This window comes from Typopeltis vanoorti, chromosome 16 (genome assembly GCF_054136105.1).
Source record: "Typopeltis vanoorti isolate ZY-2024b chromosome 16, IOZ_Tvanoo_1.0, whole genome shotgun sequence".
NCBI classification, from domain to species: domain Eukaryota; kingdom Metazoa; phylum Arthropoda; class Arachnida; order Uropygi; family Thelyphonidae; genus Typopeltis; species Typopeltis vanoorti.
Genome location: NC_143564.1, coordinates 40,867,828 through 40,885,830, shown reverse-complemented (window position 1 = coordinate 40,885,830; position 18,003 = coordinate 40,867,828). Strand labels below are relative to the sequence as shown.

Sequence of the window (18,003 nt, the reverse complement as noted above, 5' to 3'; positions counted from 1 at the left end):
AACAGATTTTTGCCATTAATATTAGCTTTGCTCTTTTCTCCCAATTTTCCTAAAGTATTTTTGTATGTCTGACAATCATTTCCTACTCTTCTATTTAGATCCCCAACAAGGACCAACTTTTCCTTTTTCATTGTGTCAGTTGCTTTCTAAAGCCTCAAAAAATTCCTCACTTCTACCTTAGTGGAACCTTCTGTGGGACCATAGGCACAAATAAGTCTCATTGTCCAGTTCCCCATTCTCATATTTGCCCACATTACTCTACTTGAGACTGACTGCCATTCAAGAAGATTAGCCTCGTATTTTGTGTTGAATACTATGGCTACTCCTTCTTTTCCTTGATTGTCATTTCCTGAATATAACATTTTGTATTTATTGCTCAGAACAATCTCACCAGTTTTGGTCTTTTTTGTTTCACTCGCCCCTATTATGTCGATCTGGTACTTATCTAATTCCTCAGCTAGCTCCATTTCTTTGCCATTCAGGCTTCTTACGTTGATAGTACCGATCTTTAACTCTGGTGATTTTGAGTTGGGGTTTATTTTCAGATTTGTTCCAGTAGTGACTTTTCGCTGTTCGCCCTGGTTCCCTGGCGAAAACAGCGGGGGCCTTGTTTAACCGGGCGACACCCCAGCCGGCATGAAATTTTGTCATGTTGTACCATCATTGTATATTTTGGTTTAACCAATAAGAATACAATTTGGTCAGCTAAATCCCAAATTGCCAGCCCATCCTCGTCCGTTCAGTATCCAAGTAGATACCCAACAGGGTGCACCACGAGAAGGTGAGGATTGGACATTAGGTCAGAAGCCCTGGTCGGTTCTCTGCATTCCTTGAAAGGCCATGTGAAGGTCTCTTCTCAGTTATACAGCTTTGATCCTTAAGCACCCATACATTAGATACTAAGATTAAAATTATTGGATTTAGTGACGGTGTACAAAATAGGACGCAGGTTAAACTTGCCTCACACTGCTATTGTTGCAGTTGTTAAAAGCAAAGTTCTTAGTTAAGCAAAAATTGCTACTCTAGTTAATACTACAGTTATGTGTGATAGTCTTATTGCCAAAATGAGAAGCTTAATGGCGTGGGCAGATCACAAACTAGTCAGTGTGTTCCCTTCCTTCAATACTTTATTTTATGTGTAACCAACTTGAATAAATCTATAAATTTAATAAAATTTATATGCCTGCTTAAATGTTATTAAATCATTACATTCATCTACAAGTGGAAGAAGGATGGGGAGGGGGCAAAAGGCAATGATTTGCTCTACAATAGTGGTCTTGGAACCTAACATGTCCTGTGACTCGAGTAAACCCATATTTAGAGGGAAAGCTGGGTTAAGAAAAGACTCAGTGTTGGTAGAATAATGAGGCTTATCTGGTATTCAGGTTGGTAGATTAACTATTTCTCTTAGATCATGACTGAAAGCTAATGATGGCTTTCTTTCCTGCTTGATCTGTGGAATTAGAGAAGGGCAGCCAGTTTGTGATATTAACGCTAGCCTCCCAAGAAGATAATTTCGCAATTTGATTAATTAAACTATATGAAATTAACTTTTAGAGATAAGCAGTTAAAAAGGACAGCATGTTCTCTGAACTAGGAGAGTGATAAAGGCAGCAAATGAAAGGAAAACAGTGAGATAAGAAAATCTTGAGCCAGAGCAGATCAAAATGTTGAGATTCCAAGCTTGATTAGCATTTCGGCAAAGAATGCCTGATTTGGCAAAAGTGCATGTTCTATCCTTTTTTGCAAAATTTATCATGCAAAATGGTAGTCATTGTTTAAGAGATACTTGTGCCATGAGAGGTTTCTTCATTTAAACCAAAAACAACCAGGGATAAGTAATATTATTTAAGGTCACGTGTTTCAGCCTGAATATTACAGGCCATTATCAGTGGCAACAATAGTTAATTGCAAAGTAGAACATGAAACCATTGAATTGAATTGATTTGAAAAAGTAAAAGCCTCCATGACGTTATACATAAAGCATTGCAATGCTTTACTGAGGAAGTATTGCAATATTGATAATTCATTAGCTATTTAAGAAAGATATATATATATATATATATATATATTTTGATGTGTAATTAAAATAAGACCTTCCCATATCTCAGATAGAGGCAGTTGTTCCGATTTAAGTTCAGATAGCAAAATAAGGCTTCAATGCTTTCTTTAAACAAGCGTTCAAATTTATACTGACATCGATGAAGTAAGTGTTTTTCAAACCATAGGTTGTTGTGGTCTGTATCTACTCCATGTTGTGCCTAGCCATATTTTTCAGATTTACTGTTGCTAATGTAAGATTGATGTTCTTGTATTCTCTTTTCTACAGAGCATCCAGTTTGTTCAAAGCAAGAGCAATGACAGTCACAAGGAACTTTGTAGACACCAGGGAGAACTACAAGAGACCATCTATGTCAATAATTTATTGATAGGAAGAAATAGCTAATGAATTATCAATTCATTACCTGTTTCAATAAAACATCACTAGCTGTGTGAAGTTTTATTTATAACATCATGCAGCGCTTACTTTTTAAATCAATCCATTGTTTGCATTCTACTTTGTAATTAACTGTTGTTGCCACTGATGATGGCCTGTAATATTCAGGTTGAAATATGTGGCCTTAAATAAATAGTATTACTTATCCCTTGTGTTTTTTCATGTTAATTGGTAGTTAAGATAGTTGGGGTTGTAGTTGTGGAGAATGCACAGGGAGTACCCTGACTCCAATCCAGATTTGACCCAGCAGAGTAAGCAGTAACAGGATTATTTTTCACATGATCAGGAAGCCTACAGCAGTCATGTTACTTTTAGGTTCTGTCTCTTGTGCTATGCAGCAGCCAGTCTACATAAACTGTTTTATTGTGTACTCTCAAATGGGAGAGTGATGAATCCCTAAATCCATATTAACAGTATATTCAGAATGCTCATCCAGGTTATCACTCATAGTTCATCTTAGAAGAAAGGGAGAGAGAGAAACCAGAGGCTCTACTCTGGAAATGAAGCAAGTAGACCAGATATTTCACCAGGCTATGAATGACATCTAACATCTAATGGTCTGTTTGGAATTTCTCCACTTAGGGAAGATATGCCTATAAAGTGGTAATGCCTGCCTTGCTGGAGCCCATTTGTGGAAACAGACCATAGTACAGGAAGATATGATTAACTTGACTTGGAAAGTTAATTGTTAATTGCCCATTGTCAAAAATTTGCAATCATTGTGAAATTTTGTATAGCCATCTCCAATTTTATTTCAATTGGGCAATTTGCTGATTTGCAAAGTAGTTAAATGTGTTAAAATTTGGGATTTAGGATACACATAGTGGCATCTGTGAGTAAGCTACTATAAACTAGTGCTCCAGCATTTTATCACTACTGCAAGAGTTTCCCATTCAAATTAAATGTCAAACAGAAATCTTAACAGCAGGTTCTAAGGAGCAGATAACTTCAGCACAACCTGTAAGTACTTTTAGTGTACTAAACCAGTTACATTTCCATCTAAAAATCGGCCACGTGCAAGCGCCCGCTATGCCTACTCTGCAAAGCAAAGATGGTGGCAACAAAGGCCAATGATGAACAAGCACCCCGTGTCTCTCCAGCATAGTGCCGTCGATTGCCGACAAACTTGCAAAATGCTGCAGCTGCAAAATTGATATCAGTAATAAAAAAAAAAGTATAATGTGCGAGTTCTGTTGCCACTGGACACATACTTCCTGCACAAAAATGGACGAATCAGCACACAAGATATATATTGACCTTAACCAGTACTATTTCTGTTCGTTGTACCTCCCGTCTGTAAAACAGCTCTTGAACTTAGGCAAGTGAATTAAAAATCTCGAAAAACACATCACTGCTATGAATGAAACTCTTTCCTCCAAAATATGAGCACTAGAAACCAAGCTCGAATCAACTGACGATCAGTGCCGCAACTTGAGTTTATCCTTCCCCTGCGAATGAACTCCGTGAAATAATCGTATCAGTGGTGCACAACTCGATGGAGGCCAAAAACAAAAAATTCAATTCCATCATTTTGAACTTTCCAAAAGAAAATGGAAAAGCACTAAAAGAAGACATCATCAAATTAGCAGAAGAATGTGATATCGATCCTAAAAATATCATCCGGTGCCATTGTTTCAGACCCATAAACAAAAGAAAGGATGGAAGGAACTTTCCATGCCTCATAGAAGTGATCACAAGAACATCAAAACTAATAACAGCAATCAACAACATGTTCAAAGACACTTGTCCCCAATCGCACATACGTGCTCGACCAGATTTGTCATTTGCACAAAGGGAACAAGGATGCCAGCTTTAAAGACAACTTGCAGAAAAACGTCAAAATGGTATCCACAGTTGGACCATCGACTACAGACAAGTTAAATTGGTGTAGAAACCAAGTGACGCCATTAGCAGCCACCATGGTGACCAGTATGCAGGCACTGTATAGGAAGTGTGCAAGACCCTTCGGTCAGACATATGACGCACAAAACCCTACAAATCCACTTCAACATAAAAAAAAAAAGTCTGCATGGTTCAGTTTCACTGTAAAAAAAAAAAAAAAAAAAAAAAGAAAGAAATCAGCGAAAGAATTTTAAATAATAAAAAAATTCTTTAACTGGCTTGAGTAATGAAATTTAGCATTTAGGATCCCTGTCAGCATATATTATTTTGTATCAATTGAGTTATTTATAATGCATGATCACGCAAAACAATGTATAGTATATAAACCAAAAATGGATCAAAGTTTTATGAACTTTTTAACTTTTGTCACACCTGATGATAGCTTTTGCAAAAGTTACCCCATTCCATTCCATAGCCCTTTTTTTTTGAATACCATAAGTCACATAAATTTATTTTGTAGTGCATGAATTGTAAATTTATATCACATTTTACAATTTTACATCATTCAATTAAAAAAAAATTCAACTAACAAATGCATTTTTCCTTCCCAATTTAGCTTACAGAAATGTATTCCAGTGGAGGTGATCTGCATTTAGAACTTCCTTCTGGTGAATCAGAGGCTCCAAAACATTTATGGGTCAGTAATGATTGCAAAACCATTATTTATTTTTAGTACCTTCCTGATTATTATGCATTTACTTATGTAATGCTTAAAGAGTGGTTAAATCCTATTCCTTTGAAAATAAAATACAAGTTACACAAAATGCAATCTTCTATCAACTGATAAATTCTGCCTGAAACTTAGATCCGTCTTTGATCATGGTTGCAGTTTTCTGCCTTTTAATATTTGGTTACTGTAACCTGTAACAATAATGATAATCAGTGACATTTTTGGCTGGGGAGGAGGAGTATATAGTAATTACCATTTATTCAATCATAGTGGGAAGGCAAATAAAAATCGGGATGGGAAATTGGATGACAAGACATTTTTGCCAATGGTCATACAGAAGATTCTACCAACGATGAAGTAAAGAAGTTATCAATCATTGGAAAGGCAGCTGACATAAATGAAACGCTTGTTCTTTTTTTGGGGGGACATCTTAAGCATCAGAGCAGCAAATGAATACAGGACATAAAGAATTTTTCTCAAAAAATTGGGAATAAAAAGACAAAGCTAATAATAATAGTAATTACCTGCTCGATTACTGTTCAGGACATGGGCTATCCCCATGTTCAAACATTCAAACGTAAAACACACCTATTCACAAGGAGATAGGACACAAGAAATAAGTCTCATTGACCATGTTATTGTTGATATCACCACACTGATTCGATTTGGAATAGGAAAGTAATTACTAGTTGTAAAGAAAGGTAAAAGTTAATTTTTATTATTGAAAAGAAAAATATGTACAAAAGTTTTAAAAAGAATCAGAGTAAAACAGCTTTTAGAGGTGAACTGTCAATTCAAATTACTGAACAAAAAATGAGTTTGTAAGCAAGAATAAAACCTTGCTATCATACTGGCAAAGTCTGAAGAAAACATCGATGGTGTATTTAGGCTTTGTAAATACTTAAATACTCCCTGGGATTACTAAATCACTTCAATTTTGCCATCCATTTAGAAGGCTTCTAGAGGGTGGCATGTCACTGGCAGGCCATTAGAGTGAAGTAGAAAAATAAGCAGTTCATCATCATCAAATTCCTGCCATGTACCCTCAATGGGTGTACAGGATATGATAGTACTACATGAAAAAAATTACATCATTACTAACTTCCTATCTACAATTTTCCTCCAAATCAGTCTGTTACTTGTCAAGTCTCCAATGTTATCATTATCAGATCTTATATTTCTATCGTCTAAGGCACTTTGTACCGTATCAATCCACCTATACCTTGGTCTTCCTCTGGGTCGTTTTGCTGCCAACCTGCCAGAGAACACTTGTTTTGCTAATCTTTCCTCGCCCATTCTGTTTAAGTGACCATACCACCTGAGATTAGCTCTGCTAACGCATTCCTGGATGCTGACAATGTCAAGTTCTTTCCTAATATCCTCGTTTTTAATATGATATTGCCATTGATGCCATCTGTTCACGCCTATAATCTTTCTCAGGACTCTCATATTTGCTGTCTCTAGTCTTTGGTCAAGTGTTTTACTTCTGACCCAGCTCTCAGATCCATAAGTTAAAACTGGTTTGAACACTGTCTTGTATACAGCTAATTTAGTGTTCCGACTAATTTCTCTCTTATTCCATATGAATTTATTCAATTGACTTCCCACCATACCAGCTTTGCTGATTCTGTTGTCTATTTCTATTTTTAATTTACCATCTTCAGTAAACATCGTACCTAAGTAGCTGAATTGTTTTACTTGTTCCACAAGTTCTCCATTCACAACACAGTTGACATTTTCAATGATTCTGCCTATTTTCATTGTCTTTGTCTTTTTATTGCTGACCTTCATACCATATCTATTACAACAGTTACTCAATTTAGTCAGAGAATCTTGCAGACTCGTAGCGGATTTATTTAGAAGTATAACATCATCTGCTTAAAGCAAAGAGCTGACATTAACATCTCCAATTTTGATATCATGTTTAATACCACTTTCCTTCATAATGTGATCCATATAGATGATGAATAACAGAGGGGATAATGTACATCTTTGTCTCACACCAGATTTAACATTAAACCATCTTCCTGTACTCCCTTCAATTCTAACTGCTGAATTACAACTCAAATAAAGACTAAGTATTGCTTGATATAATGCCCCATTGACATCATATAACTGCAGCGTATTGAATAGCTTCTCTCTTGGCACCTTGTCATATGCCTTTTCCAGATCGACAAAACTTAAATACAGATCTTTGTTATATTCCCATGCTTTCTCGACTATTTGTCGTAAAGTGAAGATCTGATCCTGACAGCCTCTATTTGGCCTGAATCCAGCTTGTTCTTCACCAAGCTTTTCTTCCACAATTCTTCTCAACCGTTTCTCAAGTATACTTGCATAGATCTTGCCAGGAACACTCAGTAGGGAAATACATCTGTAATTCTCACATTCAGTTTTATTTCCCTTTTTATATATGGGTACTATGAGAGCTCTACTCCAATCATTGGGAATTCATCTCTCTGTCCAGGCTTTCTGAACTATTCAGTGTTGCCACTGTAAGACTCTTATACCACCATACTTCAGCATTTCTGGTCGATTATCATCTACTCCTGCTGCCTTTCCACATTTCAAGCCTTTGATGGCTTTTTCTGCTTCAAGTATGGATATATATTCCTGACTGCATGCCTGGTCAGTGTTTTTTACCACTGTGCTGTCATCACTGCTTGTTTCATTTAGCAGTTTTTCAAAGTAATTACTCCATACCTCAAGGATATCTCTTTCTCCTGTTTTCATGTCACCTTTATCATCTCTAACTCCTTTTACAGCACTCTTTCCTCCATTCCTAAGCTTCTTCAACAACCTCCAGAATATTTTGCCACCTTCTTGATTTTTATTTTCTATATTCTTGCCAAAGTCCTTCCATGACTTTTGTTTAGCTAGTTTTACACAGTGTTTAGCATTCTTGCATTTGTCTCTATATTCTCTAAGAGCACAAGCTGACTTATTTGACAGGAACTTTTGATATGCTTTCTTCTTTTCCTTCACTGCCTCTTTAACTTCCTGTGTCCACCAGGGAGTTCTGATTTTTTTATCTTTGCAGACAACCTCACCACATGCCTCTCTGGCAGAATCAATCAATGTTTTCTTCAGAGTTTGCCACTGAATCTCCAAGGTTTGATTCCTGTTCTCAAACTCTTTCATTTTTTCTTCAATAATCTTTGTGTATTTTAGTTTACAGTTTCACATCTGAGAGTTGCTCAACTTTTATTTGCTTTAAAACTTTCTTACATGTTATTCATTTCAATATGAAATTCAATTTTATCCTGCTCAAGACTAAATAATGATTACTTTCAATTTCAAATCCTCTGTACACTCTGGTGTCCTACACCAGGGAGAAAACATCACTATCAAAAATAACATAGTGAATGAGACTTTTTTTATTCCTTGCCTCTTCACTCCATGTGAATTTGTGCACATTTTTATGTTGGAACATGGTGTTAGTAATAACCAGTCCATGTCCTGAGCAGAAATCCAACAGATATTTGCTATTATTATTAGCTTTGTTCTTTTCTCCAAATTTTCCCAAAATATTTTTGTATTTTTCACAATCATTTCCTACTCTGCTATTTAGATCCCCAACAAGGACCAACTTTTCCTTTTTCATTGTGTCAGTTGCTTTTTCTAAATCATCAAAAAATTCCTCCACTTCTACCTTAGTAGAACCTTCTGTGGGACCATAGGCACAAATAAGTCTCATTGCCAGTTCCCCATTCTCATATTTGCCCACATTACTCTACTTGAGACTGACTGCCATTCAAGAAGATTAGCCTCGTATTTTGTGTTGAATACTTTGACTACTCCTTCTTTTCCTTGATTGTCATTGCCTGAATATAACATTTTGTATTTATTGCTCAGAAAGATCTCACCAGTTTTGGTCTTTTTTTTTTTGTTTCAGTCACCCCTATTATGTCGATCTGGTTATCTAATTTTTTTTGTTTTCAGTCACCCCTATTATGTCGGATACTTATCTAATTCCTCAGCTAGCTCCATTTCTTTGCCATTCAGGCTTCTTACGTTGATAGTACCGATCTTTAACTGTAGTGATGTTGAGTTGGGGTTTGTTTTCAGATTTGTGTAGCTTACTTTTCGCTGTTCACCCGTGTTCCCGGTTAAACAAGGTCCCCGTTGTTTTACCGGGCGATGCCCCAGCCAGCATGAAATTTTGTCATGTTGTACTATCATTTTTTATTTTGGTTTAATCATTAAGAATACAATTGGGTCGGCTAAATCCCAAATTGCCAGTCCATCCTTGTTCGTTCAGTATCGAAGTAGATACCCAACAGGGTGCACCACGAGAAGGTGAGGATTGGACACTAGGTCAGAAGCTCTGGTTGGTTCTCCGCATTCCTTTAAAGGCTATGTGGAGGTCTCTTCTCAGTTATATAGCTTTGACCCTTAAGCACCCCTTAAATAAGCAGTTAAATATATTATATTAATTTGTAGTTTATTACTTTTCATGAATGTATTGTTTAGCTTTTAAGAAAAGTTGGACATTTTATATTATACTATCAGGGCACTGTGAAAAGTAATGCCTCCTGTTTCATTTTCTTTTATTTCAACTGCAGCTGAATGCTTTGCATATCGCACTAGTAGACAGTAGTAGTCTCCAGTTCTGCTACAGTGAGTGGTATTTCAGTCACATGAGCACAACACACAAGTAGTTTAAAATGGGGTCTGCTGTGTATGCAAATATGAAGCAGAGATTGGTTGAATTTCTTATAGTCAGAGGTGATGAAACATGGATTCATCATTAATATACTGAGTGGGCGAAGTATATTCATGGCATGTGTGTTCTGAGACAAAGTGGATTCTTGTAGAAAGTTTTTTACCTTGGGTATATAATATATTAAAGATACCAAGCAATTTTATAAGATAGGTTTTAATCCTTTTTTTCCCAAATAAGCAAACAGACAAGTAAGTCAAGTTTGTGCCTGCCACTTGTTAGGTAAAATGTATAAGCCATGCATTACTTCAACCTTGGCATTTTTTAGGTCTGGCTCCCACTGACAAGTCCTCAATAAAGGTCGAAACTGGTCTGGGTAGTGGCCCTTGCCTTTGATGCATTAGGGGAAAATACTGAGGAAAGTGATCGGCACTTACTCCACCTTTACCACGAATTGCCTCAGACTTGCACTACGTGCAGGCACAAACTTGACTGACTTGTCTGTTTGCTTACTGGGAAAAAAAGGATTAAAACCTAGCTTATAAAATTTCCTTGGTATCTTTAATATAAAAAGTGGATTCTTGCTTGTGAAATTTTTAGCGAGAGGCACTACAATCAATTCAGAATGCTATATGAAAATGTTGTAAAAATTGAAAAAAAAAATGCATCTGTAGAGTTTGCCCCTCAAAACATTTGAATGAGGTCATCCTTCTCTGTGACAATATCCAACCTCACATCAGTTTGTGTACAAGCGATGCATTTGCAACATTTGACTTGAATGATCTTCCCTGTCTCACCTATAGCCATAGCCCAGACTACATTCTTCATTTTTTAGATGTCAAGGAGCTGAAACAAGCTATTGAAGATCTCCAATACCAGAGTAAAGACTTTTATCAGTATATAATATCTAACTAAGCAATAGCAAAAGTATGTAGAGAACGATAAAGGATGTTGATAGATGGAGGATCAGTTCATATGAAAGCCTAAGAAAAAAAATAGGAGACAGTTTTATATTGCCTCTTGTAGATAATGGGTAACAGAATAGTAGTGACCAAGACATGTTTGTTGAGGAAGTGTAATATACAATAAGATATTTCATTCTGTGAAGAGTCTGTGAAATATATTCATTATGAATGTGAGGAAAGAGAGACTAGTATGCATATATGTAGGATGTATTTGAGAATGAGTATCACCAATTATATGGGTTGAGTGAAACAAGTGACAGTAAGTGGAGAATGTTGTCAAAACAATAAGTGACCTAATGCCAGTCATACTTCTATCTGCTTACCCAAATTCCTGATAACTCTATTCACGAACCCAATACTCTTAATCTCTTTTAAACCAGTTCTCTTTCCAGATACATTGTAGAGGTCGGCTCTCTCTCTTATTCATTCATTCAAATTACAGAACCTAAAAATAAAACTCACCTCCTGGTCATTCTTTTCTTAACAGCTTCTTTTCCATCATTCTTTTCCTACAACTCCTGCATAGATTACCAAGGCAAATTACCTCCTGCCATAGAAACTGAGCATTGTATATCTTGCATGGTTTTGCAGCAAAAATACATCAGAAGAATACTAGAATGTCTTCTGGTCCTCATGTCATCTCTCCAGTTGAATTACATCGTGCTTTCAACTAACAACTGTCCTTTATCATCTCTGTTATCTTCTGTACTTAGCTGATGTTGGGGAAGTCATCCCAATACATGGATGAGTGCCAGCTGAGTATAAGCACTTCCATGTGGTTTTGGAAGCAGCCTATTCCAAAAAAAAAAAAAAAAAAAAAAAAAAAAGAGAGAGAGATTAAAAAGTCTGCTATCAAACTACCAACCAATCATTCCAACTTCTCCAGAATAATTGAGAAAGTCATCAATAGTCAACTTTTTCCCTACCTATAGGCCAACTACAGTTAATCGGTGACCACCAGTATGGATTCCATTAAAGTTCCACAGTCTACCTTTTAGCCTATATCTCCCACCACTGGACACTTGCATGGAATGTCAGTTTGATAAAACATTCTGTTGCTTTTTGGACATTTCCAGAGCTTTTGATCCTGTTTGGAATTGAGGCCTACTAAGCTAACTACCATCCTTTGGTCTAGCTGCCACTCTCTTTAATTGGATAACAATTTTTAATGAAGGTTCCAGAGCACCGCCACAAACATGTAAGCAGTATTCTAAAGATGAGTGGGTGAAAAACAGCATTTTGAGCTGAAGAAATGACTAGTTGTATAGAATCTGAGTAAGCTGCTGATGTGTTTTTGTCAAGAGAGACAAGAGGTGAGTGTCAGTCCAAGCAAAGAGACTGATCCTGTATAGAAATTTGTGTATTACAGAAGGTAAAGGTAGGCGAGTTGAGATCCTTTTTGCAAAAGAAAACAGTAGGTTGCATTTCGATGCAAAGGTTGTTTGCTGCATTTCATGCTGGATATCTCTCTCTCTTTTTAAGCTTCACCACTAATGTAGAAAGGCCTTAGGGATTTGCTCCTTCACCACTAATCCTACAGCTTTGCTAATACACTCCATTCATTCTACTCATTCGACAAACCATGCAGTTCCTAGACATCCCAAGCTTTCGAGATCATCTTTAACCAGCATCAGAAACATTCATCTCCATGCCATTCTTCAGTGGGGTGAGGACAGCCCTGTAACCTTTGTATCGAAATGCAACCTACTGTTTTCTTTTGCAAAAAGGATCTCAACTCGCCTACCTTTACCTTCTGTAATACACAAATTTCTATACAGGATCAGTCTCTTTGCTTGGACTGACACTCACCTCTTGTCTCTCTTGACAAAAACACATCAGCAGCTTGCTCAGATTCTATACAACTAGTCATTTCTTCAGCTCAAAATGCTGTTTTTCACCCACTCATCTTTAGAATACTGCTTACATGTTTGTGGCGGTGCTCTGGAACCTTCATTAAAAATTCTCACTACTGTCTAGAGATGAGAGTAATCCAGCTCATAAATGATGCCCCCCCCCCCCCCCCATAGACTCACTTCAACTTCTTTCCTACAGATGCACTGTTTCAGCTCTGTTCTACAGTTACTTCCATTGCATCATTGTTCCACTTTCTGTTATTAAAAGATGTGCAGTGCCAATTATTCCTTTTCGGTATGACTGCAAACCACACTGAACTTTCTTCTTCCTCTTTTATTCTGTCTACCTCTGAACAGCCTTCCTGATGAAGTGTTCCCAGACAACTGCAGCCCTCAGCTTTTCAAGAAAAATGTCAATAAACTTCATCTTTCTCAACCCTCACTTGTGCCTCACACATCCCATTGATGTGCTTTTTGGTTTCACCTCGTGTGTGTGTGTGTGGGATTAGTATTAAAAATGATGAATGGCAATGGAAATTATGTCGCCTTGCCTTGATTCCTTATTTTATATTGGGCCACATTCATATATATATCCTTCAGTTTTAACTTATGACTTAAGTATACTTACTGTCTGTATGTTGCTGTGTATAATTTACATCATATAATTGTATTTGCAACAGATTTTTGCCTTAGTATATTATAGCTTTTTTGTTTGGGATTTAAATGACATCATTGCATTGAAGTTGATTGGTGAATCTAGTTTCAGATTCATCAGTCTGATGAATCTGAAACTAGAAATTTCAGTAAGCAGAAATTTGTGAATTTCTGCTTACTGGCATTGCTACATTTCATCACAAAAATTATATTTATCAGTAGGATATAAATCATGAACTGTTCAGTAACTCTCTTCAGAAAAGTAACATTTCTAAGCATCCATAATTTCAACATTTGGTGGTCATCATACTATTTGTATTTGGGCATAATTGATTCATGAGAGATAATATATACTAGAATGAGATTGTTGTGTAGTCTCGCTTGAATATTTCACTTGGATACATTCTGACATAAAGATATTGATTGCCCATCTGAGCCTGATGTTTGTTATTTAAACAATTACCATCCTTAGAATTGAAATCAGTATTGAAATAGGTTTTATTTATTTATAAAACTAAGTTTTTATTCTTAATTTAGTCATGAGCTTTATTTTAATTTGCTATCTAATAATCATAATTATTATTTCAAAGTATTATTTTTCTTTTTGAAACTTGTCAATTAACCCTCCTACCCGAAGTATGTTTATACGTTCACCAAAATATGGATGCCAAGCATACAATAGAGCTGAAGTAACATGGATAAGTAGTGAAAGCAATCAGATATCACCATAATGAGGTGTAATAATCCTTCAGACTCGAGTTAAATCCAGTTAACTCTAATTTTAAATACAGATATTGGATGGACTAAACATGTAAGATATAGTTTTTGTTTCTAGTCCAATAATAAACTATAATTATATGATAAATGTTGTATAATTAATGGCCAGAGATATAAGAGAGTTCTATACTGAAATGATTTTTTTCCCCTTTTAAAAGGGGGGGAGAACCTTCACTGGATATTATTATTAAGAGAGACCTCCAGGGAGTAAGGGACTCATCGAGGGAAGTTACATACCATATGCACAAGCTATTATAGTTGTTCTTGAATTCATTTACACTGCTTGCACACACAACATCCAGTGGCAGTTTATTCCATTCATGCACCACTCTATGAGAGAAAAATCTAGATCTCACACTCTTCTTAGCAGCATTCATTCTCAGCTTCCAAGGATGCCCTGTGGTCCTTTTCTCACCCCACCATAAAATGAAAATTTTTTTATCAAAGAAATCATGTATGATCCTTTCAGAAGTTTGTAAGTCTTAATCATATCACTCCCCTCTTTCTCCTGTTTACTAGTATTTGCAGTCTACAAATTCTCAGTCTGTTTTCATAATCAGTATTCTACAATCCTGATATCCTTTTTAACACTCTCCTTTGCGCTCTCTCCTCCACTTGTATCAGAATCACAACAAAAATCAGGAGACTAGACCTGCACACAATAGTCCAAGTGAGGTCTTATCACTGTCTTGTATAGAGGCAAATATAAGAAATGGTTGTAATCATTTACAGAATCTTTTGTCATTTTGCTTAATTACGTACAGCAGACTGCTTTTTTTTTTTTTTTTTTTTTTTTTGTTCTCAAGCAACTTTACTCAAGATAATTACTTTGATAAAACAACTGTTGTAAATTAATTTCATGTGGCCAAGTTTTAAATGTTGCTGTTTGTTCTGAATTGTATGTTTTATTGTTTATGATTATGAATTATGGTTTATTCATAATCATATGAATTCATTTATTCATGTGGTTTATTCCTAGTTAGGAATTACTTCTCAAATGCTTAAATTTTCTTCCCTTGAACAATTTTTCTTTACACATTGTTATCTGCAGTATTTTGAGCTGCAGTCCCTCTCCTCCAGTTTCCTGCATTATCAATGCTTATGAATTGAAATGAAGTTTTGAAAGAAATTGTTCTGCATCACCTAAGCTCTCAACATAATATACAGTTAAAGATGCATTTATACTTTCATTCTTATAATTATTTCTGAGGTTCAGCTTGCAAAAATGGTAAGAAAATAGCTTTGTGTACTTTGTTTTGTTGAGTAAAAATGAAAGAGCATTGTGAATAGTTGCTGTACCCCAAAAAGTAACTATTAAAAGTAGCTATACTTTATCCTAAAGGAAAATGTATAGTGCATGTTTCCAAAGTGAAATATATATTTAATTCTCTTGTGAGCAGTTCAAAAATAAAGTGCAATTTGAAATATCTGTGGTTTGAATAATTAGCTAAAAGCCCTCTTCTACACCAGTGGAAAAACAAAAAAAAGTTGAACACCTATATAACATAGCTGTACTTTTTTTTTTATTTTTCCAAGATAATTGTATAAATTTTCAATAATAAAACTAAAACTGTGATTATAATATATTAGGAAATCAAATTATGTAGTCTTGTCAACCTGCAAAAGAAATGCAGTATCAGCGTTTTGTTTGACATGTCTACTAATCTATTAAAAGGTTGAAAATGAAACAAGAAATTTCTTTTGTATTCTGGGCTATTCCTTGGGCTCCTTAGTGTTCCTTCTGGGTATTTTCTTATTTTCTCTATAGTGGTGAGGCATCTTAGTTAGATTTCAGCCAATTTCTTGGATAGAGATAATTATTAGCTATTATTTCTAATATGAGAGACAACCAGCGGCAATAGTGACATTCGGAACTTTTTGTAAATTAACACTCAAAACTTATTGGATATAAATTTAAATGATTTTTATATTTTCCTGCTTTATATAAGAGGAATTCTAGTAGCAAGGCTTATACGATGGTCAGACATAACTGGTAATTAGTTTACGGAATTAACGCATATAAAGTATATTAATTAAAAGTAACTTTAATGAATAACTTCTATATTTCGGCAACGTCACATTGCCATCTTCAGGAACATAAAGATATGGTATGTGCACGCAGGCACTAACACAAAGCAAATGAGAAAGAAAGCAAGAAACTAATATTGTTCCTAAAGTCCTAATGGTGCCCTCTTGTGGGCTAATTTGGTAGTCTTGGCAGTTGGGCTGAAGTTCTCATAATGTAAGTCTCTCAAATTTGGGGTAGTTTCATGCACCCAAATTTGTTGAGGTTTTTTAGAGCTGCTGAAGATTCTTTGAATAATCTTTCGTATTTAAACTTGCTGCGATGAATTATTTTTGTTTTCTTCCAACGAATTTTATGGTGGGTATCTAAGGCATGGTCTGCCAGCCCAGAGCGGCTGTATTGGTGAAACCGGATGTAGTCTTGGTGTTCTGAAATCCTGATATTTGTTGTTCTGCCTGTTTGGCCAAAGTAGGACAATTTGCAGCTGCAAGGGACCTGGTATACACTAGGTAGGTCTAGGGGAAGTGGTTGGTCTTTGGTAGAGCTGATAAGGGATGCCAACTTTTTATATGGTCTGTAACAGGAAGTAAGGTCATATTTTTTGAGGATATTGGTTATTTTCTCAGAGGTGCCCTGGATGTAGGGGATGGTGATAGACTTGGTGTAATCTTTATTGTGGAGGGGGGGAGAGGGGTTGTGGTTTACGGGTTTTAGTATTTTTTGGATTTTTTTGGGGTTATAGCCATTGGGTAAGAAAGTGTTGAGGATGTGGTTTAGTTCAGTAGTTAGGGCCTTGTCATCTGAGCAGATTAATTTTGCCCTGTTATATAGTGTTTTTATAACCCCATATTGTTGTGGGGGGGGCTGCTGGTGAATGTATCTGCCAGTATGGGTGGTTTTCTGTGAACAGAGAAAACCAAAGATCCATCAAGCTGGCGGGTGATTAAAGTGTCTAGGAAGGGGAGGGTGTTGTTTTCCTCTTTTTCTAAGGTGAACTGGACTCTGGGGTGTTAGTTGTTTGTGTTAGGAAGGAATGGAGTGTGTCTGAGCCATGTGGCCAAATAGCAAACACATCATCCACATAACAAAGCCAAATAGTGGGTTTTTGTGGGGCGGAGTTTAAGGCTTTCTCTTCAAATGTCTCCTTTAATTTAATTAATTAATAAATCAAAATAAAATTAATAAAAATTAATTAAATAAATCTCTTTAATTAATATACTTTATATGCGTTGTTAATTCCGTAAACTAATTACCAGTTATATAAGAAGAAATTTGCCAAAAATTGCTATTTCAGCAATCTTCAGGTGTTTATTATTCTCTAAACGACTGATACCAGGCCTAACTTAAAGAAAAAGAGTATACTGGCTTTGATAATCAAATTGCATAAGAATTAGTCCAGTGTTAGAAGTACCTGCATCAACAGATGCAATGTTATTTCTTTTCTTGAAATGCTAAAATAATGATTTGGGATGAAATGTATGAAAAATTTTATTACAAAAAAAAAACAAAAAAACATTTGTAATTTAGTTCATGATGGAGAGAGGAAAGGGGAGATGTGATTGAAATACTTCGAAATGAATATAAATTTTGTATCACTCTCTGTTTGAGAGATTTTCACCAGATATATTTACAAAGAAGCACTGAATATTAGTGTTGAAATGAGCATTAAAATAAAAATAAATAAAAATTACATTTTAAGTGAGAGGCGAAAGGTTAAGGTTCTTCTGAAATATTAATGGTTATAAATTTATATATTTTTTAAAACAAGGTCTCAAAATCTGAAAGCAAGTACTTTACATAGTTTGTAAAAGCAAAACAAAAATGTAAACATAATCACAAAGCTATATATTGAAGATTTGCAAGGGAAAAAAAGATTATTCAGATAATATTTATTTTAATACATATTATTTGAAAATAGTGCAAAAATAATTACAGAATATTTAGTAAAATGAAAGAACATGAATAAATCTGATTTGATCGATAAAAGATGGTACAT

At 35.5% G+C, this 18,003-nt stretch overlaps 1 protein-coding gene across 6 annotated transcripts in view; it reads left to right on the top strand.

Moving 5' to 3' along the window:
• Tmem131 (Transmembrane protein 131) overlaps positions 1-18,003 on the top strand; it is a 704,637-nt gene that overhangs the window by 212,820 nt on the left and 473,814 nt on the right. For all 6 annotated transcript variants that reach the window (XM_090406393.1, XM_090406392.1, XM_090406391.1 and 3 more), the window contains one exon: positions 4,956-5,036. In XM_090406393.1, the coding sequence (XP_090262519.1) occupies positions 4,956-5,036 (81 nt within the window). The remainder of the gene's footprint in view (positions 1-4,955; positions 5,037-18,003) is intronic.